Source organism: Perca flavescens, chromosome 4, assembly GCF_004354835.1.
Source record: "Perca flavescens isolate YP-PL-M2 chromosome 4, PFLA_1.0, whole genome shotgun sequence".
NCBI lineage: Eukaryota > Metazoa > Chordata > Actinopteri > Perciformes > Percidae > Perca > Perca flavescens.
Genome location: NC_041334.1, coordinates 21,955,854 through 21,979,176, shown reverse-complemented (window position 1 = coordinate 21,979,176; position 23,323 = coordinate 21,955,854). Strand labels below are relative to the sequence as shown.

The 23,323-nt window shown below is 39.3% G+C and overlaps 4 protein-coding genes across 10 annotated transcripts; 1 reads left to right on the top strand and 3 right to left on the bottom strand.

The window, feature by feature from the left end:
- Positions 1 to 300: 300 nt before the first annotated feature.
- zmynd10 (zinc finger, MYND-type containing 10) lies at positions 301 to 7,656 on the bottom strand. 4 transcript variants are annotated; one of them, XM_028576558.1, is made up of 14 exons: positions 6,993 to 7,656; positions 6,710 to 6,815; positions 5,888 to 6,007; positions 5,541 to 5,649; positions 5,236 to 5,352; positions 5,092 to 5,145; positions 4,765 to 4,914; positions 4,563 to 4,651; positions 4,055 to 4,149; positions 3,774 to 3,946; positions 2,111 to 2,236; positions 1,893 to 2,014; positions 1,682 to 1,807; positions 301 to 791 (listed from the first exon to the last, which is right to left on the bottom strand). In XM_028576558.1, exons 3-14 carry the CDS (start codon positions 5,974 to 5,976, stop codon positions 692 to 694), a joined length of 1,350 nt encoding a protein of 449 aa, XP_028432359.1. In that variant the 5' UTR covers positions 5,977 to 6,007; positions 6,710 to 6,815; positions 6,993 to 7,656; the 3' UTR covers positions 301 to 691. The 4 variants fall into 4 exon arrangements, with proteins under 4 accessions (XP_028432359.1, XP_028432362.1, XP_028432360.1 ...); XM_028576561.1 differs by having other exon boundaries at positions 6,716 to 6,815; XM_028576559.1 differs by lacking the exon at positions 6,993 to 7,656 and having other exon boundaries at positions 6,710 to 6,870.
- Positions 7,657 to 7,755: 99 nt separating this feature from the next.
- On the bottom strand, positions 7,756 to 12,228 carry nprl2 (NPR2 like, GATOR1 complex subunit). Its single transcript, XM_028576563.1, has 11 exons — positions 11,806 to 12,228; positions 11,262 to 11,353; positions 10,823 to 10,991; positions 10,607 to 10,715; positions 9,679 to 9,815; positions 9,278 to 9,375; positions 9,023 to 9,059; positions 8,616 to 8,709; positions 8,423 to 8,540; positions 8,183 to 8,325; positions 7,756 to 8,087 (listed from the first exon to the last, which is right to left on the bottom strand). The coding sequence occupies exons 1-11, from the start codon at positions 11,881 to 11,883 to the stop codon at positions 8,020 to 8,022; spliced, it is 1,143 nt and encodes a 380-aa protein (XP_028432364.1). The 5' UTR covers positions 11,884 to 12,228; the 3' UTR covers positions 7,756 to 8,019.
- A 440-nt stretch (positions 12,229 to 12,668) lies between these two features.
- hemk1 (HemK methyltransferase family member 1) lies at positions 12,669 to 20,762 on the top strand. Its single transcript, XM_028575723.1, has 11 exons — positions 12,669 to 13,001; positions 13,700 to 13,873; positions 13,978 to 14,069; positions 14,162 to 14,255; positions 14,357 to 14,494; positions 16,143 to 16,207; positions 16,325 to 16,374; positions 16,461 to 16,566; positions 17,482 to 17,577; positions 17,875 to 17,985; positions 18,230 to 20,762. Exons 1-11 carry the CDS (start codon positions 12,939 to 12,941, stop codon positions 18,291 to 18,293), a joined length of 1,053 nt encoding a protein of 350 aa, XP_028431524.1. The 5' UTR covers positions 12,669 to 12,938; the 3' UTR covers positions 18,294 to 20,762.
- On the bottom strand, positions 18,894 to 22,302 carry LOC114554113 (cytokine-inducible SH2-containing protein). Of its 4 annotated transcripts, none has more exons than XM_028575725.1 (4): positions 21,988 to 22,302; positions 21,620 to 21,689; positions 20,065 to 20,228; positions 18,894 to 19,858 (listed from the first exon to the last, which is right to left on the bottom strand). In XM_028575725.1, the coding sequence occupies exons 2-4, from the start codon at positions 21,637 to 21,639 to the stop codon at positions 19,362 to 19,364; spliced, it is 681 nt and encodes a 226-aa protein (XP_028431526.1). In that variant the 5' UTR covers positions 21,640 to 21,689; positions 21,988 to 22,302; the 3' UTR covers positions 18,894 to 19,361. The 4 variants fall into 4 exon arrangements, with proteins under 4 accessions (XP_028431526.1, XP_028431527.1, XP_028431529.1 ...); XM_028575726.1 differs by having other exon boundaries at positions 22,251 to 22,295; XM_028575728.1 differs by lacking the exon at positions 21,620 to 21,689 and having other exon boundaries at positions 18,895 to 19,858.
- Between the last annotated feature and the right edge of the window lie 1,021 nt (positions 22,303 to 23,323).

Sequence of the window (23,323 nt, the reverse complement as noted above, 5' to 3'; positions counted from 1 at the left end):
GGGCGTGCAAAGTCCCCCACCCCTCCAACCACTGTCTCAAACTGTGATCAATCTGGATTTCATTTACCAAAATGATTATAAATTACAAAGTTATGTATTTACTGACAGAAAGTCAACAATCCAACATTCAGAAAGGGTAAAGTTTAAACATAACTAGCAGGAGTATTAACCAAGAAGATGAGCCACAAATTCACAGCCACTTTAACTAGGTGAATATAAAGAAGTGACCCTATCTGCTGTTGTCATTTGAAAATTACCTGCATGCCTTTTTCTTAATAGCAATGAGACAAGAAGACAAGGTTGAAAGTTGATAAAGCATTGTATTTGCTGCTGGTGTGACAAACTTAAATGCACTGTGTTAATTAACACAATTACAATAGTATAAAATCTCCTGACAGAGAGGGAAGCTCTTTCGTTAAATAGACTTTAATTAATTTAACTAGAATTTAATGATTGGTTAAAACAGTATGCCATAAGTTTATCATAAAGAAACATAACAGTACTAAAAACAAAAAGGCACAACTGAATTCTGTAACTGGGCTTACAATTTTCCCACATTAAAAGACAGATATAAAATGTATAGGAATGCAAATTTGCATCATCCATATATGCACATCTGTTCTCCTGCCATCTTGCAACTCAAGATTCTTATCTCCCATCCGCCACGAGTCCTTTCAATAGTCTCTCTCTGTTAGCTGTTGATGTGCAGGTCCCTCTGGATCTTCTCTGTGGCCTCAGCCATAAGCTGGCAGGCTCTCTTGTGTTTAGACCAGTGCTTCACCTGACATTCTCTGTGGAAAAACAATAAGATGAACAAGACTTAATATCAGCCATGTCCTCCTGATCCTGGGTGATTCAAGCCATGTGGGAAATGGTATCCCTCAAGCATTGTTTTTGTTCTGTCACTTTATCTCACCCCAGTTGGAAGTGCCTGGAATACCTCCACAAGGAGGTAAAGCTGTAATCGTGCCTTAAAAATTAGGCCCGACAAGGCCCGAGCCCGACAGAATCCGGCCCGAGCCCAACAAGTACATTTTGATTGACAGCTTTTTAAAAGCCCGAACCCGTTAACAGCCCGACATTATTCAAATGTGCGCACGCACACAGCTTTTTTGCCTTTTGTCAAGAATTAGTTATTTATACATTTTTAACATAATTTATTCATGACTAACGTAGGCTATAGGCCACTTGGAAGTTGGAACAAAGAAATAAAATGAGTCCTCCATAGGCCAGCCTCTGTTTCACCTCCTCAGCATCCATTTTTGGCGCTAATCGAAACGCATCATCTGACCGCTCATTTACCGCGCAACACAGAGTGCAAGCCCGAGCCCGTCCCGAGCCCGTGTATAATGACAGAAATTAAGACCCGTTGGGTTCGGGCAAAGATCTTCAGCTCTACAAGGAGGCATCCTAGTCAGATCCCCAAACTAACTCAACTGGCTTCTTTCAACCAGAGGGAGCAGTGGTTCAACTCTGAGCTCTATCCAGATGTCGGCACAGGAAATTTAATTTGGCAGCTTATACTGTATCCACAATATAATTTTTTCAGTCATTACCCAAAGCTCATGATCACAGGTGAGGGTTGGAAAGTGCATCAAGCTTTGCTCAGCTCCCTCTTCACCACGAGAGTCCGGAACAGCGTCCGCATTACTTACTTCTATCTATATACTGTAAGTCTTACCTGTGACAGTACCATTCTCCCTGACACCGAGAGCATCTCTTTGTAGCCTCTTTCCCACAGGATCCACACTTTGGCTTCTCAGGGAGTAAACTCTCCATCACATCCAAATTGTACATCTTAGCCAACCTGATAAAACAATCTCAATAATAATCACAGAGGAATTGGATGGAGGAGATTTATCTGTGTCTTAGACTTGTGTTTTCAGTATTACCTCTGTGCCTGCAGCCTCAGGTCACTTTCAGATGGGCTGAAAGTTTCTTTGACTTGATACTTTGCTATTGCCTTCCACCTCCCAGAATTCTCTCTCACAATGTGGTTCCACATTTCTGGGATCTATACATGAAGCAAAGCTGAGCGTAAATGCACAGGGGACATAGTTAGGCATAGAGATATTTGTGCATGTGTGAGAATTTTAGGACAGGTACACACCTGTTCTAAAATAAGTTCCTTTTTTGGAGGGGCAGGGTCTGTAACGGCCAGATGAGCCAGGTAACGCTGAAGCTCCACCAGGTTTGGCAGCTGATCAATCAACACCTCTGTCAAGAAACCCCGGAGCTGTGGCACATGAACAATAAGCCCACAAATAATACAGCAGCAACAAAAAAAACTTCTTTAGAATGTTCTACAGTGAGTTAGGCAGACTGCATAAGAAAGAAAAAAAAAAGTGATTACAGGAGGATGCACACGGCTCTCTGGTTATATCATTAATGCAACAGGAAGAGGATGAGAAAGCATATAATAGGAGGAAACATCTTAGTCAAAACAACCCTTGGAAACTGAATCTGTGTTTTAACGAGCGAGTACGTCAGATATGATGTTGGAGGACAATGATCTGGCACTCATGCACTTCTTAAGCTTCAGTTTACAGCTAATGTACAGTAGCTCCTTGGATTTAGGAGGAATTAATTGATACAGTTCAAAGTCATTGATTAACTAAAATAACGCAAGCAGCACAGCACAAGTAGCATGGTCCTACCAGACTCTCGTACATTTCATTTGTACAGAGAGTCTGGCCACTCTCTATAGGCCTATGTCACGCAACAATTGAAGACCGGAAGAAGGTCTCTGAGTGGGGATACGGCTCTTCCGGTTAACTTTTTACAATGGCGGAGCCTGATAGATACTGCTGGACCAAGTCTCTCCGCAACCTGCCTGAAGTCACCTACGACGATGTGGTTGGGATTGTAAATGAACACTCTCAAAGTAAAAACATTTTGAAAACGTCAAAAAAGGTTTCGTGGGTACGGTAAACATTTCTAACAGCGAGTTGGACCAATCACAGACGTTGCTGTTACGCTTAAGATTGTGGGTGGTGTAGTTTTTCTCCATAAGATCGCAAATAAAACATGTTTTTCTTAAAACAAGGTTGATTTCATACAGACTTCTAGCTTCTACAGGAACAGAAACCTTCGTTTCACAACGTCGTAGCTCGTGGTCAGTCTACCTCAGATGGTTTAGACATTATAGCTGATAATCTAAATCCTTATGGAGAAAGGGACTGCTGACCGGAAATTCTGATTCCCTACTCCGCGTTCTTCAAGCCAGAAGTGTGACATAGGGTGACAGGGTACTCTGTTGAAGTTGAAAACTATTGGATCCGGCCAGAGCCACTCTGGATCTGCCATAACCAATCGCTAACGTTTGGTCGTGACGTCGACTTAGCATCGCTAGCGTTCGCCTTAGCCAACTTCTTCACCACGAGCTGGAAAATCAAACTTCTCCCGAACCCCGTGGGGAGGAGGGCCACAACATCATGGCCACCAACAAAACTCAGCAAAGATGGTTCTTGCTCGGGCTTTAACTTCTGGATATTCGGCAGCGTTGCCACAACGGACCGAATGGCTTCGCTCGCATCTTTCTGCGCCGCCATTACGGAACTATAACTCAAACTAGCGCACAACCTCAACGTCATCGTTCTCAGCCACTCCCTCTGTTCAAGAATATACCGCAAACCCAGATGACGTACTGAAGGAAAATGAAAATTGAGCGGAAGTACGTAGGAGGGCGGAGCCAGGCTACAGCACAAGAACATCAAGAAATGAAAATTGCTGTCAGATGCAAAGAGTCAGTTAACATTGTATTCACAGTATACCCTTAGAAGCTGGTTCTTGTTGAAGTTGTTGAAGTCATATTTCCTTTGGCAGTCTTCCTTCAGCAGCAGATTGTAAAGGGAAATCCAGACCTGACCATCCAGTTTTGTCATCTTTAAACGGTCCTCAACAGGAATCTTCTGCCATCTGCCATTTATGTACTTTTCTACCTCACCTTCAGTGGGAGACAAAGAGTATGCAATTGAATGATGGTCACGTATTAGGCAAAATGTTCCATGCACAAATTTAAGGACAAATTGAATATGCAAGAAGTGGGATATACCTTCTTTACAGCGACTCCAAGGGCAGCAGTCAATCAGCTGGACCAGCACGCAAGGCATGTTATGGGTGCACAGCATGCGATTAATAACACTGATACTGTAAAGAAAAAAATAGCATTCCGTCAGCTGTGGATATGAAAGGACTGGTAAATTAACACATTGACAGAAAACTAATCTGCAACTAATTTGCTATTTTTTTTTTATTTTTTATATATTTGGGGTTTAGACTGTTGGTCGGACAAAACAAGCAACTTGAAGTTTTGTTAACCGATTTATTTTACAACCGTCTCATGTAACAATATGTTAAATACAAAACAAAATAAACAAAAATATCAATAATGATAGTTGTTGCAGCATAAGTCAGCTGCACTCTTAGTATATAAAAAAATAAATAATGTATTGGTTTAGCTCGATGTGTAAATGCCTATAAGAATGGGCAGATTTTTCAGATTCTCTTCTGTAAACTTCTAATCCCTAGACTTAATTGATGGTCCAGACACACTGGCGTACCTCTCGGTGTGATCAGTAATGTAGCGCAGCACAGAGACAGCCTTCAGGGAGATTTCAAACTCCAGTGCAGCATTCTGCATCTGCAACTCCTTCACCAAGTGAAAAAGAATGCGTGACTAATCAGTTTAAGTAAAAGAAGGACTCCTCTGCAGTAGTCTAAATAAAAACAAACAAAAGCACCGTAAATCTCAGCTCTCAGTACCTCTATAGAGGAACCAACTGCTTTCCCTGTCAGGTTGTGTAGGTCAGTTGTTGCACCCTCCCTGATCGCTTTGCTGGCCAGCAGGGTAAGTTTGCGGTGGCAGTAATCAACCAAGTCAAGAACAGAGTCGTCAGCTGCCTCACATGAATCCTGCAAAATATACACACACCTCTTTCAACATGTCACATACAGCTTAATTTATAACAATATTTATGGAGATAAAGAGCCTAAACTGCCTTACCATGTGATCATGTGACCGTGCTTTAACACATAAAATATGGTGCAGATGAGTACAATGTAGGGGTATGTATTTGTGGACACACTGACCTTATGATACATGATCGTTTCAAGTAGGTTTATGACCGTGGCTTCATGGTGGATCTACAGTAAGAAGGAGCCATTAAAGTACACACCAAATCAAGTGTGAGCGCTGCAAGCTGATCATCATTTTACATCTCATTTTACACTCACCACCATGTAAAGATGAAATGTGTTGTTGGGATTAAAGTCCTGCAGCTGACATAAAATGGGGAACACTTTGTGCTTCCACACCTCGACAAGGATCATTTCATGGACCAGAACAGGTATCTAGAGAGGGGGAGGAGAGAGAAAAAAAAGATACTGTAGACAAAAGCTTGTTCTAATGTGTTCATCATGCTATCGTAATTTTAAGCAAGATAAACAAGTAGAAAAGATTTTTTTTTTTCTTAGATTTTTGCAGGACTTCTCTAAATGCCACCGACTTTTCCACATGCAGAGAGGTAGCTAGCAGTCACCTTTCCAAATGACACCAGGAGCTCCTTGATGAACTCATCGTGCATGGCAGAAGCATTTAGTATCGCTTGCATGTTAAGTTTCTCAATGTACTCATGCTGTCTGAACCACCTGTCAACACACAAAGACATAATAATCACACATGAAGAAAAAGCGTTTAGGCTTTATGAACTATTTTATAAAACGTGCAGAATTCTTAGGTCGCCTGGCCAGCGGCAGGTCTGCTTACTGTCCCTAGAGAGTCAAAACTAACATGGACAAGCTGTCCGGACCATGGACACAGTTACGATAGCAGTCTTGCTAACGTTAGCATAGATGCATGTTTTTAGCTGGTTAACTTTAATCTTACCTCTCTGAGCCCACTTCTTTGAGAGAGAACGTTTCCAGACTTTGAACAAACCCCTCTGCTTCGACAGGCAGAATTACAGACGTGTCCATTTCGTCAAAGGAACTACTGGTACTCAACAAGCTTTCAAGTAAAACAAGAAAAATAATGTCAGTCTTCAGTTAAGTTGTTTTGGCGTTAACTAGCTAGCTAGTGTTAGCGATACCCATGGCAATACCCTTGGTTTTTCTGTGGTTGTCATGGTGACTGCAAACCAAGCGCACCCAAAGCGCAGTTCCTCTCTACCGCCAGAGAGGGGCGGTAGGCCTATACCTTCAAAAATCCCAAAACGGCTAGATAGAGTATGAAAAACTATAAAATCAGCAGTGATCAGTGTTAGGCAAGTTACTTCCAAAATGTAATACTTTATAGATTACTAGTTACTGTCATTTGAGAGTAATTTGTTATTTTACAATATTACTGTCTCTGAATTGTAATGCTTTACACTACTTGCATTACTTTTGAGTTACTTTCACCAAAATAACAGCGGAAATTTGACTTGGCAGGTAGGTTGCGAATTTCACCACTGGATCAATAAAGTCTCATTTTTATCCACGTTAATACATCCTTCATTATTTATAATATTTTTTATAATTAATATGAATATGCAAATTAGTAAAACGTATAAGCAAGTAGGAGAAAATGAAAATACTCAATTAAAAGTACCTTACAGGCATAATTACTTTCCACGGCTGATAAAATGCAATGATATTTACGTGTACATTTATTAAGACATGTTTCTATCTGTCAGCAGCTCGATCGGACACACTGTCCGCGCTGACGTACCGTCACCTGTTGGGACACGTGTTGTCCGTACCGTCTCTGGTTCTGGCTCTGACCGCGGCAACACGGGACAGCTGGCTTCAACGCAGCGTTAACTCTTGAAAATGTCCTGTGAAGAAATGTTTGGTAGCCTACTGGTGAATTCTTAAAAAAAACAAAACACCTCTAAATGTTGCGTTAAAATGCGTTGTAACTCGCGTTACTGAGATTGTATAATATTACAGAAATGTAATTAGTAATGCGTTATATTAGGCCTACTGTGTTACAGCAAAAAGGAATACATTACTGTAATTGCGTTACTTTTGTAACGCGTTACTCCCAACACTGCCAGTGATGGAGGACGTATCCAGAGCGATTCATCCATGATCCAGAGCTGCAGTTCCACCTGTAAAACGAATCCATTCTAAGTATTACTAGCTAAATGTACTTATGTACTTCGAGTAACAAATGTAAAAGCACTCACTGTGTAAGTGGCATTTTTACCGTTTAATAAAGTACTTGGTAATTTAATCTATAACAATGTATCATATACTATAAGCTTATATTTTTAAAATCTTGATTTGTAAAGCAACTATAGTAACTATAGCAATCAAATGTAGTGCTGTAAATTCCTCTGAATTGATGACATGATATACACTAAGTTGTATCTTACACTAAACACTACTTATATTGCTGCACTACATGCTATTTGTTTCCAAATATTTTTGTATAATTTCTATTTTAGTTGTTGTAGCTCTGTTATATATTTCTGTTACTTTCTATATATGTATCTGTATTTATTTCTGTTTTACTGCTGCCACAACCAATCACTACAGGTGTATCTTATCTTACACATCAGTATAGTGGTAAAGAAAAATTGATGTTTCAAAGTTAAGATTTTTTTCCACAGTCTGATAACATGAAATCTTCTGTATCCACTTGTTTCAGTTCTTCATTCTGACGCTATTTATTTATGGCTACAAAATGACAGAAAATGTAAAATCAATCTAGATGTGTTTTAAAATTATTATTTTTTTATATCATTTCATACACTGGGATTTAAGAAATCGTCACATTGGAGTTTTCCGTTTATTAATCACAAATTCTCTTTTGGACAGTATTAATAAATATCTCCTTCCTCACTTGACCCAAACAGACACGTATGCTAATTCCTGACAAGGACATTTGTTTAAAAAAACCATCAACACTAATCTAACATAAAAATGACAAAAAACGACTTCACTTTCACTATTATTTCAAGAAAGGTCTTCCTGTCACTGAAGGCATCTTTGGTTGAGGCTTCTCTGTATCTTTCACTCAGTTTTCAGTTTATGTCACTTCCAGCACACCACGATGTTGGGATCATTTTCCAAACGTTCGTCCAGCTCCTGGTAACTGATCCCTGTAAGATTACAACATTGTAAGCAGACTTGTTTTCTACAATTATGTATTAGTTATACTGTACTTTAACAAACAGAAAGAGCTTTTAAAACCTGCCTGTTTTGCAGCAGATCTCATCGTAACTATGACAACCGGTATAGAGTCGCGGCAGCCTGCTCCTCTCGTCACGGATCACCTTCACCGGATATTTCTGCAGTCGTCTAATAAGAGACTTCATCAGTCCAAATTGGATCAGCCTCCTGAAAGGAAACGCATGACACGACCCACATGTAAATAAATGTCACTCTGGTCTGACTTTTCAAGAGTCATGACGTCTTTTTAGGAACTGATGAAGACCTCTCGTCAACCCTTTGAAGCTGCTGCGAGTAGCGAGAACAAAGGTCTCGGACTGTAGTTCCTGGACTCAGACCACAGTATAGCTGGAACACATCCCTCAGACTGGCACGCTTCTGACCTGACAGACAATACAACGTCAGAAAATAAAGGAAAAAAACAACACTTGTGATCAACAATCATGAACCTTATTTACCCTGTTTAGTGACGTAGCTGAGGCACTCATCCTGTATGGACTTGTCGTCGATGAGGCTCTGGACTTTGGGGGTAGTGCAGTACACATTGCTGTACTGGAAGGAGGTAAAAAGGCACAAGACGATCACCAAACTGAACAAATAGTTGTGACAGAGTTAATGATTAAAGGTGAAAATGATGAGTATGAGAAGAAAAAAAAGAAGTCATGTTTTGAGATTTTAATACTCTCAAACAGGTGAGAACTTTGACATGTCAAATGAAAGATGTGGATGACATAAAGTTAATGACGACGTTTTTTCATACAATAAAAGACTTTATTATGAAATATTATGACTTTTTTTCTCGTAGTATTTTGATTTTATTCTGGAAATCACAGTGGCATTAATATCAAAAGTAGTACCACCATACCTGGAAAATTGACACCAAGGTCACAACTCCATAATACCTGTGAAGGAAAAAGAAGATTTCAGTATCTCTTTTTGGTTTCTTTTGGAAACAAAGTCTTACAACATTAACGACTATCAGCACTGATAAACAGGATAGTGGTTTGTCATGACGTGGTGGTGTGGGTCAACCCCCGGGCTTACTGTACATAGAAAACAATGGATGAGGGCGTTTAAACACATGTCAGCTGCCGCTGGTGTGTGTTGCCCATGTACTTACAACAAATTCTGCACTGCGATGCGAACAAGATTCAGCTCTACATCAGCTTCAGCAGAGATTTTCTGGATGTGTCTAAATCCATCAATATAGGGCAGGATCTGCAGTAAACAACATACAGTAAAACATTATTGGCTTCTACTAAACTCCATGACCTGAATTGCTGGATTAATAAGATCTATATACACTACAACGGGATCTTGCAAGTCTGTTCATTATTACAGCAATAATACATTATTGTACCAATAAATGGCACCTTCTCATATGAATAGATATTATTATATAGTTTATATCACTTCATGCACAGCTGATAACAGGCCTTTAATAACCAACCTTTCTCCCGTTCTTCGAATTTTGGCACATATCTTATCAGAAGGTCCCATGATATCAGTCACAAGGCCTACCTGTTGAGTGGTGAGATCCCACTGAGATTTGATAAAATGGTCTTTGCACTGGGTGAAGACTGGCACATCATACTCCTGGACAATTGGGGGGTCCTTTCGCAGCTGGATCAGCTTTAGATGGATGGTGTTGGACTCGTCTAAAAAAGAAACAGAACAGAAAAGAGACCAGATTAAAAAAAGAAATAGAACAACTATTGTTGCATACCATACCTAAATGTGGTTTTCAAATGCCAAGCCATGAACTTTAGTGCTCAATACTTTCCCTAAAGAAGGATTAGTTATTGTTTCAAGCAAGAACCTTCATTTCTACTAATCAGTTTTAGAAAAGGGGTCTAATAAGATACTTAAGTTTGTTAGATACCACATCTCTTAAAATAAACAGCTAGAAAATTACGTTTATGAGTATTGCAAAACTTAGCAAGTAAACTGTAACCAGCCCATCTCTGAATACCGAAAAAGACGATATTTTGTTCGTTGAGCATGTCTTTGCAGCACACACTTGACACTACAGACAGCACAGTAGTGCTTCAGAGTCTTGGTACCTTACTGGTCTGTAATGAAACCAAAGTATCTTTTAATAAATGTTGTGCTGCTGTGACATCTTCAAAACTATTTGGAAGAAAATTAGCAGCTTCAAGATGTTTTTTTTTACTTGCACTTTCTCAACACCAAAGCTCAAGACGACATCCTCAAATGTCTTGTTTTTTTCCACAACTCAAAAATATTCAGTCTACTGTCAGAGAGGAGTGAAGAAACTGGGATCAGAGAATTTCTTTTTTTTTTAAGTTTTATAAAAAATTACTCCAAGGATTAATCAATTACCAAAATAGTTGGCGATTAATTTAATAGTTGACAACTGATCGATAAATCAATCAATCTTTGCAGTTCTACTTGGAATATATACACAGTAAAATATAAAATAATATACCTATGGGTAAAGTGCAGGCTCCTGTGGCATTAAGTTCTTCCAACAAGGTGGACATAATGGGTAAAAGTTTCTGCTTGCTCTCCTCATTGGATATGAAGCCACTCTCCAGCTGCAACACGAGGTAAAAACCATTTACGATCATCTCTGAGATGTCTTATTACTGAAAACTTTCCATCAATGTGACAAGTACAGATGCGAAAATGCATCATTCACTACCTCTAGAGTTGTGAGGTACCCAGACAGCTTCTTGACAATCGGCTCAAGGGCACATGTGTTGGTTTGGGCATCACAAACAAGGCCGAGGTTAAACAGGAGGGCATTCCTGCTGTACTTTTTATGCTCGATGCACACAGGACATCCGATTAATTTTTTTCCCATGGCAGTGCTAAAAATAAAATAAAAAGAACACAGATTCTGAAAATGAGCAACATAAGCATAAACAATAATAATAATAATAATAATTATAATAATAATAATAATAATAACAGATTGCTTTTCACAAGACCCTTACAGAGTTAAAAAAAAAAAAAAAAGAAAAATAACACACTAAAAATATACACACATTAATCATTAAAAGCAGTTCTAAAAACAGATCTCAAGGGGCAAACAAATCAATGAATTATGGCAAGGAGAGAAAACGCATTAGATTACATACACTGTTATCAATTTGTTTTGCAGTTCTGGCTTGGTGATGATGTAAACCTGAACTGTGTCAAAGAGCTCCCGGGAAATGTATTCCTCTGGGACCTGTCAGGAGAGGACATGGGGGACACTGTATGAGGAAACTCATCCTATAAGATACACTAAGAAGATTATGTACTTTACACTTTCAAGGTCAATACCACACAAATATGTAGAGGGATTAAATACCTGCTTTCCATTAATACAGATCAATTAATCCAATTTTAGATCCATGACACATACAAGCAAACACATAGAGTGCAAAGACTATCCCAGGGCAATCGGTGACTCTGGAACTATTTTTACCAGGATGTATGGCAACTTCTGATACTATTTTGAAAAAGTGTTTCATATACTTATAAAATGAGAAACAGCATATATATATACACTGCAATGTACTTTATGTTTCTGATACCAAACTATACTATAACTTTACTACCATAATAAGGATAATTATGCCATGTTGGTAGTGATCATGGTGATTCATAACACACTTAGCTAGCTACATACACACTTACCTGATATGTTATCTTTGGACCCAGGGTGGGATGAAACTCACTGAAAAATATACACTCTATTCGAGTGGCCATGCCCATCTTAGACCTTTTTGTCAGGGCAGCCTTACCCCAGATACTTTACCAAATGTTCAGCTTAACAAATCGTGTGAGTTTCAGATGACAGTCTCCTGTGTGTGTGGTTGCCCCGATTTGCCTCAACTGTTATTTAGCAACTGAAGCTAGCTTCCCGTTGTAACGTTGAAAAACAAGTTAACATTAGTGGCCCGGGTAAACATTTAACGTTAGCAGTTCTAACGTCTGGACGACGTGTTATCACTGTACTTTGAAAACAATGCTGGCAACCTAATAGCAAAGTATCCAACAACTCTCCAATACTCGGCATACTCATGAACAACAGACTTATGGAACAACAATACTGATACCTTCACGAGCTCCTCGTAATTTACTAAAACACATTACAGACGCAATACATACTACGGAGACAGTGGATGATGATGATGATGATGATATGTGTCTTTTTTTAACAAACAAAATAATATAAAACAATAGCGTTTTCCCAGACATCTTTGGTGGATCTCCTGTTGCGTTATTTTATAGAAATGTCTTTCAGATTGATTAAAGTTAATACATAACGTTACATACTCCATAATCCAACACACTATCAGCTGTTACGATTTATATTATCTCGTCTAATACAACGTAAAATATATCAAAACCCTCTGGGATTTTAGTGCTAATCATTATTTTGCTGGGTTTCGGGGTCTCCATGTTAAAAAAAATATCACATATTCTACAGTCATTAAATGCAACACTGTTCACCAGGGTCAGTGCTGCGCAGGTGCGTCGCATGTGGAGACGTTTTGCGTAACAGTTTGGAAAGGTTTGCTGCGCCATGTGAGCGCATTTGAGTAGCGTGACATCCGTGCCATCCATAGACAGTATGGTGCCATCCGGCTACAGGACATAATATATGTCCATTTAGGAAGATACAATCGAAAGTAACCTAGAATTTGAAGTGTACCAGGACAACAGTGTACAGTAAGGATGCAGCGAGAACAGCTGATGGCTACCCAAACTAAGTTCCTCTAAAACTAAACGATTAATGATGTAAAGGAGGTTTGTTTAGATTAATCATGTGGAGAAGATCTCTGAGCGCAGGCTACAGATACTTTGGCTGCAGGAGTGTTGGACCAAAGGTAACTAAAAGTCAAATTGATTTTTGTTGTTGTTTTCAGGGAGTCCTCTTGGTACAGTAGATGATGCTAACTGTTTTTTTTAAAACCTTGTTGCACTAGACATACACACAAAGAGTATGACATTAAAGACAAATGATCACCAATAGTGCTTGATTAATGATACATTAAAAACCTACTCAACTTTGAGTACAAGTAAATCAATTCTTCGTAGCAACTTGACAACTGAACTTTCAGTGCACACATAAACAGAGTGATCATGCTTTTATTTATTTATTGAGCAATTTATTGATTGATGTGCATTTACATTTGAGTGGATTTAAGATATGTATTAATATATTGCAAGTTGTCTTACTGATTATGGGTCTGGCAGTGACTGCACAGTTTCAAATTGTTTCTGGACAAAAGCTAAGATTTAATTTAATCTTCAGAATGGACAAACCTGGGTAAATAATCACACTAACAGACCCAGACCCACCATTTGCATACAGTACATGAGGGACAGATTTTTAGAATCACCTCTCAGTATCATGTTGTCTTGTACTGAATTGCATTAGATTGTGAAGGTATATCTAATAATCTTGCATAACTCCTCAGCATCACTTAAATGGTGATTGGGATTCCCTTCCGAGGGGAAGTCACAAGAGAAAGTCAACAAGTGCCTGTGGAATGTTATTTAGAAACTCTCTGTGATCTTTTAGGGACTTTGGGGCTCCCATGCAGTGCATTCATGCAGCGCTCCAGCCTTCCCTGCAGGAGGTATCACAGCACTTGAAGCGGTCAATTTATGGAAGAGACACTTTGCGGAGAGAGGTGTGACGGAACCGGACAACTCTAGCCATTACATCATTGCTTATCTGTTTGGGGCTAAAACTGTGAGTGGAAATTTGCTGAGCTCATTGCCTGACATAATGTTGGAATAGCCACATTCACATTTAACAGCATCCTTCCTGTTCTTACATTCTGTTTCTTTATCCAGCTAGAAAGTCTTGATCAGAGGAGGTTAACGGAGTTTCTCAGCCCAGAAAAAACGGAGCAGATGTGGAAGCTCTGCTCTAGACGCCTATCCAGGTATAAAGTTTCTACATACATCTCTGTATAAATATGCATTCTGATGTTTGTTTTTTACTGAGAATACTCATAAATGTTTGTGTTTGGTGCAGAATGCCTTTGCAGTATGTGATTGAAGAGTGGGACTTCAGAGATCTGACACTAAAGATGAGACCTCCTGTGTTCATACCGAGACCTGAAACCGAGGTTTGACAGAAGAAGAACAGGCCACACATACGTACAACGTACCATGAAATTCCAATGATCAATCATACATGACCAGAGCAGTGTTTTCTGTGTCGGTGCAGGAGTTGGTTGAACTTGTGCTCACTGATCTGGAGATGAAGCTGGGTACTGGAGCCGGTGCAAACGCCCAGCATACATGCTTGGAAGTGGGATGTGGCTCTGGTGCCATTTCTCTTAGTCTGCTGAAGAGTCTGCCTCAGGTGAGGTTTGTGTTTATTGTAAGAAATAGATTTTTAGCCACACTAGCGGCAAGCGCCTAGGAATAGCAGTGTCCGTCAGTCTACTACTTTGATTCAGGCTGAAATATCTCAAAAATGTTTGGATGGATTACCATGAATTTTGGTACAGACATTCATATTCCCAATATGATAAAGCCTGCTGACATAGGTGGTCCCCTGAATTTTCCTCTAGCGCCACCACCAGGTCAAAGTTTTCACTTTTCACTATTGTAATCTACATGGTATTCATGGTCCCCAGATGACGTAGCCTAATGAGTTTGGTGTTCCTGACTTTTCGTCTAGGTTTACATTTGTGGTTTGGTGTGAAAAAAACTATTTGATGGATTGCCGTTAAATTAGGTGCAGACCTTAATGTTCTCTTCAGGATGAATCTGAATAACTTTGGTGTTCCCCTGACATTTCATCTAATGTATATCTATGTATATGTATTTAGCATAATAGGTGCTAAATACCTTCAAAACTAATGACATTCTCATCAGCCTCAGCTGTACTTTGTGTCTAGCTATGGTAAGCAACTATCCTACTCTCCAAGACCTGTAAACAGACTTTATTGGGTAAAATCTGTAGAGTTCCCCTTTTAACTTTTAGCATGGCTGTTGACTCTTAAACTTGAGAATTATGCTTCTTGCAGTGAGGGCAGTCTGGGTGGTGTGGACGGTCCCCATGAACGTCTGGTCATTCTTACTAATTCCGGTCAAAGCGGCTCCAAGAATGGACCTCCTCTCTTCTGTAGTCTTGCTCTGTTGTTAGGGATTAGTCTACTTTTTTATATGCACTTCCGGGTCCTGTAGCAAGCCAATCATTGCAACGTGGTTTACGTTGTTACAAAATCTTGGAGGTGCACGGCTCAGCGCTCAGACTTCCCTCAGAGGGTAACCGGTTGTTTTGGTAACAGCTGATGATGGCCATGTGTCCATTTTGACATTTTAAAGACTAAATGATTCATTGCTTAATAGAGCAGTTTAATAGAACAACAGAACATAATTTGTAACAGTTGTAGAATAGATACACATACCTTTTTAAAGTAAGGTCTTCATAGTAAAATATAGGGCTGTGCAATTAATCAAAATGTAATCGTGATTATGATTTTGACTCCCAATTATCACAAAAACAGAATAATCAAGAAAATCAGTTATTTAGCTCATTACGTTTTGCAAGTAAACGGAAGTTAGTTAAAGTTTAAATAGGAAAAGTATTAAGGCAAATTTCAAAGTTGTATGTTTTTTTTTACTGTTGATTTATTTCACTTTTTCCACTGTTTTTTAAGTTAAATAATTGCAACATCTTTCCAGAAGTCAACGAGTAATCGTGTTAAATTATTGTGATTTCAATATTGACTGAAATAATCGTGATTATATTTTTTTTCCATAGCCCTAGTAAAATACTATTGTCTTCACATCACAAAGCACATATTGTCAACATACATTATACTATCCTGTCATAAGGTTTGCTATGTCTGTTGATTTTTCTTTCTCCACTGTTAACATATCGTAAAGTTGTAAAAATGTTTTGACTTTCTGATGCAGACAAAAAGATTATTTTCCCTAAGGTAGTTATATTCAAACAGTAAACCACACTTTTATTGCTGTTTTTGTTTCTCTTTCACTAGCTCAAAGCCATTGCCCTGGATCAAAGCCAGGATGCAGTGGATTTAACAGGGGAGAATGCGTTAAGGTAATTGTAATAGCACACGTAAGCAAGTTGTAAATGTCCTTTTGTTGTGGTTGTTTTTTTTTCATTGGGCGCGTGTAGACTAATGCATAAAGTCTGATGAAGGATCTTTCTCTGCAGGTTGGGGCTTCAGGACAGATTACAGATTCATCATATAGATGTAATGAAAGGTAAGGGAAAGCAAAGCATTGTACTTATTAAAAAACACAGCTAAACATACTGCTGATAAAAAAAGTTTGAATTTGTGTTTTGTCAGATGCAGAAACTCTGTTGAGGCTCTGTAGTGATGTCTCAGCTTTGGTCAGTAACCCCCCGTACCTGTTCTCAGAGGATATGACGACGTTGGAACCTGAAATATTTCAGTGACTAAATGCATTCAGCTTCTCTCAATTCATTTGGTTAGATGCTAGACTGCATTTTGTTGTCTCAGTACCTGTACTCTGTGCATGCAAAATGTTGAATCTAATCTAGCGTAGCCTACTGCCTAAGACAGATAGCAGTAACTACAGAGAAGCTGAAGTTGAGAAAAAAGGATTTAAAGTTTTCATGATAACTGTGTAACAGATGGATGTGTTTGTATTTGATAATATGACTTAACCACACCACATCATGAATTTCACTAGAGCTGAGATGGCAGTCACTGCTACTTTGCTAAGTTATTTTAGCAGGCTAACTGTTTTTATTCTCCATTAGCAGACTTAGCTACTACTTTATTTATGTTGGATACCAAGCTAAATTACTAAATTAATCTTCAATTAGTTAATCAATATTAATATGTTTCAATTTCAGAAAACTAAATTTAGCTTTAGCCAAGGCTAGCCATGGCTATTTCACTAGCTGGCTTTAGCGTGATTTGGCTGCTTAGCTGTGTGTAGTATTTTGTTGTTCTGCGTTTTGTTGTAACTGCAAATTTAACGTTACGTACTGTGTCCTTTTAAATTATACATTTATGTGGCATAAAGAAATTGTATGCTGAAACAGATATCAACAAGTCAGATTCTGGTCTTTTCTAAATTTTGACTAAACATATACTTCATTTTGGCTTTGTAGGCAGTACAGTGAGTTATATGTGCTTTAAACCATTTCATCAACTGTTTATAAATGGGGTGTGTGAAAAAATAATATAAATATATAAATAATCTTTGAAAATGCATAAAATGTATAAAACTAATTTGCATCACTGCATCAGCTGTCCTTAGTTTTTTTTTTTTTTTTTTTTTTTTAATGCGACATCAAATGGAGGTATTTAATTGAGTTTTGGATTACTGTGTGTTCAGATTTGAAGACCACGCTGCTTTAGATGGAGGTAAAGATGGCCTAAAAGTGATCAAACTGATTTTGACTCTGGCTCCACGGATCTTATCAAATCAGGGGTAAGGAACCACACCACATACACACACACACACACACACACACACACACACACACACACACACACACACAACCCACTTGGGTTTAATTCCTAACAGCGGCTTTTCACAAGAACAGCATGTTCGGAAAAGCATGTATCATGTTGCCTTTTTCATTAAGTAAAGCTTTTTAATAGACTTCCAGTGAATACAATTCGAGACATTAGCCGCTGCTCTCATCTCAGGGTTGCTTTTGATAATTCTGTCCTGTTGATAATTAGTTTGTTATCAATTTTGTGTTCCTTTTCTGGTGAATTAAAGCGGTGTTTACTTGGAGGTGGACCCCAGACACCCCCTGCTCATTCAACGCTGGGTGGAGGCGAATGTGGAAGAGATGCATTATGTGGAGACACGACAGGACATCACCGGCAGGTCTGTCTAGAGAGCCTCTCAGTCTCTATGTCTCTCACTAAATCATTTTGTCATCATTTAACTGTAACTAAATAACTAAGTGTTACCTTTTTTTGGCCCATTACATTTGATTAAAAGGCATACACTGTTCAAATCTAAACTTATTTTCAAAATTAAGCTAGATACACCCCTGTTTTGTGCCCTGCTTTGTGCTTCTTTTACATTTCCAATCCAAATTCAGAGTCTATTTGTTTTGGTTTCTTAGGCCACGGTTCTGCATCCTTCGTAAAGAGAAGTCAAACAAGGAACACAAGCTGGATTTGGATTGAGAAACTGAGATCCTATTACACTGGCTTTAGCCCATGTCGCCACAACCTCAGCTCCCCTACCCCCCCTGAGTCACCCAGCACGCGCTCTCACTGATTGGACCACTCAAAATTGAGAATTTGCAGAAGCTCAAATCATTTTCATGTCACTGTTGCACTTTTAACCTGCTAATGTGTGTGATCGTATTTTCACACAATAGCAAATGTGTGCAAGATGGCTATAAAGCAGGCTCAAAGCTGAAGGTAATTACCGAGACTTTTCTCAGAACCCTCCCTCTCAGAATCTCACCCTCCTCCCAGGAAGCATTCAGTAGTTCTGTGAATCTGCTGATGAACAGTCCTCCCCTTCGCTTGTTCACTCGCTGACTCAGATGCAGGCTGTACGCATTGTTGAGCAAAAACACACACACACACACACACACACACACACACACACACACACACACACACAATGTGGCCTTTATTTCCTCACACAATCTGCGTCCCTCACACACTTAAAGCTCAAAGGCCACAAAGTCTTTGTGTTTCAAATGTGATTTGAAGTCCAAAATATTTCGTAACAACTGTACCCTGTGAGTAATACTGGCATTTTAAGAGAAATTGATTGAAAGGATAGCAAGTGAGACTCTAATTGGTTATTTTAATAGAAAAATGTACATATGTAAAAGGTAGAAAAAATGTTTTACTGAGAAAAATAAAAAGGCGCAAAAGATGTCTCAATGGAATCAGTGTACTTCTTAGGAACAGTATGTACATCCAGAACTGATGAGGTTAAAACAGACATCGACAATTTCCACATCCGTCGGGAAATAAGTGATTACAGTACTGATGGTTGCTCACAAGTCGTATTTTTCTTCACCACCCAGTCCTCGACAAAGTAAGTCTGAAACCAGGCACATCAGTATTAACTGAATTTGTACATTTTTCGTCCGCATGCAACAGCATGACCCTGTGCCCAGTATACTCGTGACTGGCCTCCAACTGCTGGAGCAGCCATGTCATTTACAGGCACAAAGGACCTGTTTGACAGTTTTTTTCCTTTAAGTCATAATGATGGACTTGAGAGACCCTTCACACCTTGAAGGGATAGTTCTGTATGTAACGCAGCAGAGGCCTCGGGAGTGGTAGCTGGTCGGGGCAGTCAGAGTGCCTGTTAATGACCAGGCGTGTGAGGTGCTGTAAGGAGGGGAGGCCCTGGGGCTTGTACACAGGCCGCTTTAGTTTTAACACCACAGATGTCTCCTGAATTGTCTGCTGAGAGGGTTTTGAAGGGGCCTCCTCCACCACCTTACCCTCCTCTGCTTTCCTCTCTGGTCCCATGTAGTGCTGCACCAGGCTGGGCACGTTGGGGAATGACGACAGGCTGGGCCGGGCCGGGGAGCTGGAGTCAAGCAAAAACTGTGCGCCGTTGTACTGGATCCGTATACTGGTGGGGCCACGTGCAGTCCTGACCGAGAGGGTCAGCATGTACAGAGGGTGGCTGCTGTCTCGTACCAAAAAAGCTCCTTCAGATGCCTCTTGAAGTGCAGCATGGGCCTGAGCTGCAGTTACAGCTCCCCAGTACCATTCTAAACACACAGATTCCTAAATATTAGTCACTCTGAACAGTCTAAACAGTCTTTTTTACGGTCCTGTACGTTGCTTGATTTTACAGTTAACAGTCCGAAATTAAGTCATTTTAAAAAATCTCTTAGAACAAAAGATAAAATGTGCCAAACTGCCAAAAAAAACTCTTATTTGTGGCTGTAAATGTGAAACAGTTTTAATGCTATACCTGAATTTTCCAGATAGCAGAAGTTGCTGGCAATCGCCCGCAGGTCCTTCGTAGGGTCCCATAGCGGAGGGGTGCTTTGAAGGCAAGGAGTAGGAGGTACAGTTCCTGCCCGCATGCCCCGTGGGGCTTCAGTGGATGGAGCTGCGGGCAGAGGAGCTCTGGCACTGGAAATAAGATGGAAAATATGTTAAAACACACACACAACAAAACAGTTACAGTAGGCATTCCTCTTCCATATCAGTTTTTCTCAATCGATCTGGCACATTTACTGAAACAAATTTACAATTGTCAAAACTCTAAGTACAATCCTCACACCATGTGGTACATTCAGCACACCACTATGTGACTTGCAAAAGGTGATTACTCAATCAAAAGAATTAACTTGTTTCAATTAATCCATCAATGAATACACCATTGCCATCCAAACAAAAGCTTCATTTATCATTGCTTTGACCAAGACAGTCAAAATGAAAAGACATCTTGTCAATTAACAGTGGATTCTCAAAGTGTGATAGAAATTACCCACTATGTAATATTGCCCAGTTGCTAACATTATATATATATTATACGTATATTGAGGCAGCTGAATAGTATTGATGTCAGCCATGGCACGTTATACTTTCAACAAAACATGTATTTCTCATTTTATGTACACACCAGCCAACTGCAAATATATAAAGAACGCTCTTGCCCCGGTCTGTCTCCTGCATACTCCATATTCCACAGCTGTAACATTCAGTCTTACCCTTGCAGTATAAATGTGTTTGAGAAGTGATTGGTTATGAGTTTAAACTAAAAGACTGGACAGCATTTGCGTTTGATGCTCTAATTTGTGAGGAAATTGAATTGTTCCCCGTTTAGCCTAAATCTATCCATCTGACAACTTTAACAACAATACCACATAACATAACCATGTATCTTATGTGTGACAGGTTATTGGGATTGTTGGTCGCTCTTTTTAGCATGTATACAATGAACATGTGTATAGTTGCATTTGAGAGTAATATGATTCAATAGTAAACTAATGCAAACTATTTTGATCTGCAAGGCTTATTCAGTACATTTTGTGCCAAAGCAATTATAAATGACTATAGTCATGTGAACAACTGACCTAATTTTCATATAAATAGTCATATAGGCTTGTTTGACAAAGTCGTATTTATGATTTTAGAATCACATTTTTATTTAATTCTGATTTTGTGACCTATTTTGTTAACTTGAGTTTTGTCTGTTATTGATGGCAATCTTTGTCAGGACACTCAGCCTTTCTTGGTTAAATACAGGTTAAATAAAAAAAGTAGGCTGTATAATTAGGATACTACTAATACTAGCCTATAAAGAAGTTTCTGAGTTTTTATAATTAACAGGCCTTTTCATTTGGAATTGGTAGACTTAAGTAAGAGGCAGTTGAAAAAAATTAACACTCTTATTTAAACACTTTAGATATGACTTAACGCTACTAAAGAGTAGTTACTTCTACAGATTTAGATAAACTAGTTGTTATATGTTCTTAACACAGACAATAAAAGAGAAAACGCAGAAAACGCAGACTCACCCTGGTAAACAAAGAATCATGCTGTTACTTGAATCCTTAGGACTAAGATCCGATCAGTAGGTTATTTCTTCTTCAGAAAATAACGAAAGCATATAGAAACTGAGCTTTGAGTCTTTAAAAAAAACTTTTACGAGAAAATAAGCTTTAACATCGGTAAGATATGACTATAAAAGAGCTCCGTGTACCCAGGAAGGCTCTGGTCCTGTAGTTTATGAACACTGGATTTAAACGTTCAGTTGAAAATGTAGGCTAAAAACTGAATTTAAAACATAAAATTCTCCGTAGCAGCGGGTTGGAGTGTGTTGTCACCAGAATGGGATCCAAATGTGCGAAGGACAGAGTGTAAAGGCTTGGCTTTTAAAAATTACCGTTTCCTAGAAGTCTATTCTGGGAACAGCACCGGCGGCTCTGACGTCACACCGGCCGCACCAACTAGCCTACCATTCCGCTCCAGCCGCTGCCGGTTGTCTCGCTCTGCGGCAGGCAGCTTTAGCAGTTTTTGCTGGTAAAAGCAAATAGTTTTCTTTTTTCTAACGTTTATTTCTCAGGATAACACCGTGCCAAGCCTCGTACTTTTTTCGGCTTATGTTTCGAGACTTAGGCTATCTCTCTCTCTCCCGTTTTTACCCACCGGCTCCTGCCTTCGCTGAACTGGCTCACGCTCCCAGGAATCGCGCGGCAGCTTCTCCCTATTCGCTTTCCAGGAATAATTGCAGGGTCTGACTCCGCCCCGCCGGGCGGCCCTGACAGAGCCTTCTTTCTGGGAATTCACCGCCTCAACATTAAAGATAATAGGAATGCGCACAGGCTGTTTCCAGTAATATAGATTCCCCTCGATCCTGGTGGAAAAACACGGCGAGAGGGTTTCTCGGAGTAGCCTAATTAGGCTTGAGAAAGCAAATTGTTTCTGTGACAAACTATAAAACGGGTTAACTCGAATGTTGGACCAGAGAAAAAAGCCATTTTGCTCACGGTTTGTTCCACATTCTAACCATGTTTTTTTATCTTGGATGACGCTTGATTTGTTAACACATGTAAATATATATTTCTGCTCAATAATCTCTTCTGTCTTTATAGAGAATATATCAAGTATTTCTACATCAGCTCAATATTTTTGTACTCAAACCTACTGGATTCAGGCCAAATAAGGGCTGCTGAATAATGGGCTAGCCTATTGATGCTGGAGCTTCACACAAAAGTTCTCAAAATGTTTATTCTCCCTCCCTCTCTCTTTCACACACACACACACACACACACACACAAAAGTGATAGGAAACGAAGCAAGACATGAAACTATTCTGTAGCCAGAAGAGCCTGCTGATCCTGACATCTCAACCTATTCTAAGAAATCCTGATCCATGTCCTTTTTTTCCAAGAAGTTTTGTGGACTTTTATTTATCCCTGCTGGATGCAGTTGAACAAATATGTTTTTTTTAGGTTCAGGACGAAATAAAGTACGCCACAATTATTTGTGTAACCCTTATTTTCTTTTATTGCAATAAGTATTCTGTAACCAGATTTTCTCTTTTGCTAAACCTGACCAAACTGGCAGCATGCATAATTTACAACAATTACATTTAGCACATTAAATACATTGCATTCCTCATAAATTATTGTTTGAATGATGTGTTTAAATGCCTGATACAATGGCAGCCTTTCCAACTTAACTTGGTCTTGGGGTGTATAATATGAAAAGGCCGTTTT

Coding starts and splice junctions, on each gene's coding strand:
- zmynd10 (XM_028576558.1), bottom strand. CDS start 5,976: ATGGACACGTCTGTAATTCTGCCTGTCGAAGCAGAGGGGTTTGTTCAA. Junction 5,146..5,235: donor CATTTCATCTTTACATGGTG/GTGAGTGTAAAA, acceptor TTCTTACTGTAG/ATCCACCATGAAGCCACGGT. Junction 4,652..4,764: donor CAGTTGGTTCCTCTATAGAG/GTACTGAGAGCT, acceptor CACTTGGTGAAG/GAGTTGCAGATGCAGAATGC.
- nprl2 (XM_028576563.1), bottom strand. CDS start 11,883: ATGGGCATGGCCACTCGAATAGAGTGTATATTTTTCAGTGAGTTTCAT. Junction 9,376..9,678: donor GGGATCTCACCACTCAACAG/GTAGGCCTTGTG, acceptor TGTTTACTGCAG/ATCCTGCCCTATATTGATGG. Junction 9,060..9,277: donor ATCGCAGTGCAGAATTTGTT/GTAAGTACATGG, acceptor TTTCCTTCACAG/GTATTATGGAGTTGTGACCT.
- hemk1 (XM_028575723.1), top strand. CDS start 12,939: ATGTGGAGAAGATCTCTGAGCGCAGGCTACAGATACTTTGGCTGCAGG. Junction 13,874..13,977: donor ATCTGTTTGGGGCTAAAACT/GTGAGTGGAAAT, acceptor TTCTTTATCCAG/CTAGAAAGTCTTGATCAGAG. Junction 14,256..14,356: donor TACCGAGACCTGAAACCGAG/GTTTGACAGAAG, acceptor GTGTCGGTGCAG/GAGTTGGTTGAACTTGTGCT.
- LOC114554113 (XM_028575725.1), bottom strand. CDS start 21,639: ATGATTCTTTGTTTACCAGG. Junction 20,229..21,619: donor ATGATTCTTTGTTTACCAGG/GTGAGTCTGCGT, acceptor TCTTATTTCCAG/TGCCAGAGCTCCTCTGCCCG. Junction 19,859..20,064: donor CTGCTATCTGGAAAATTCAG/GTATAGCATTAA, acceptor CTGTGTGTTTAG/AATGGTACTGGGGAGCTGTA.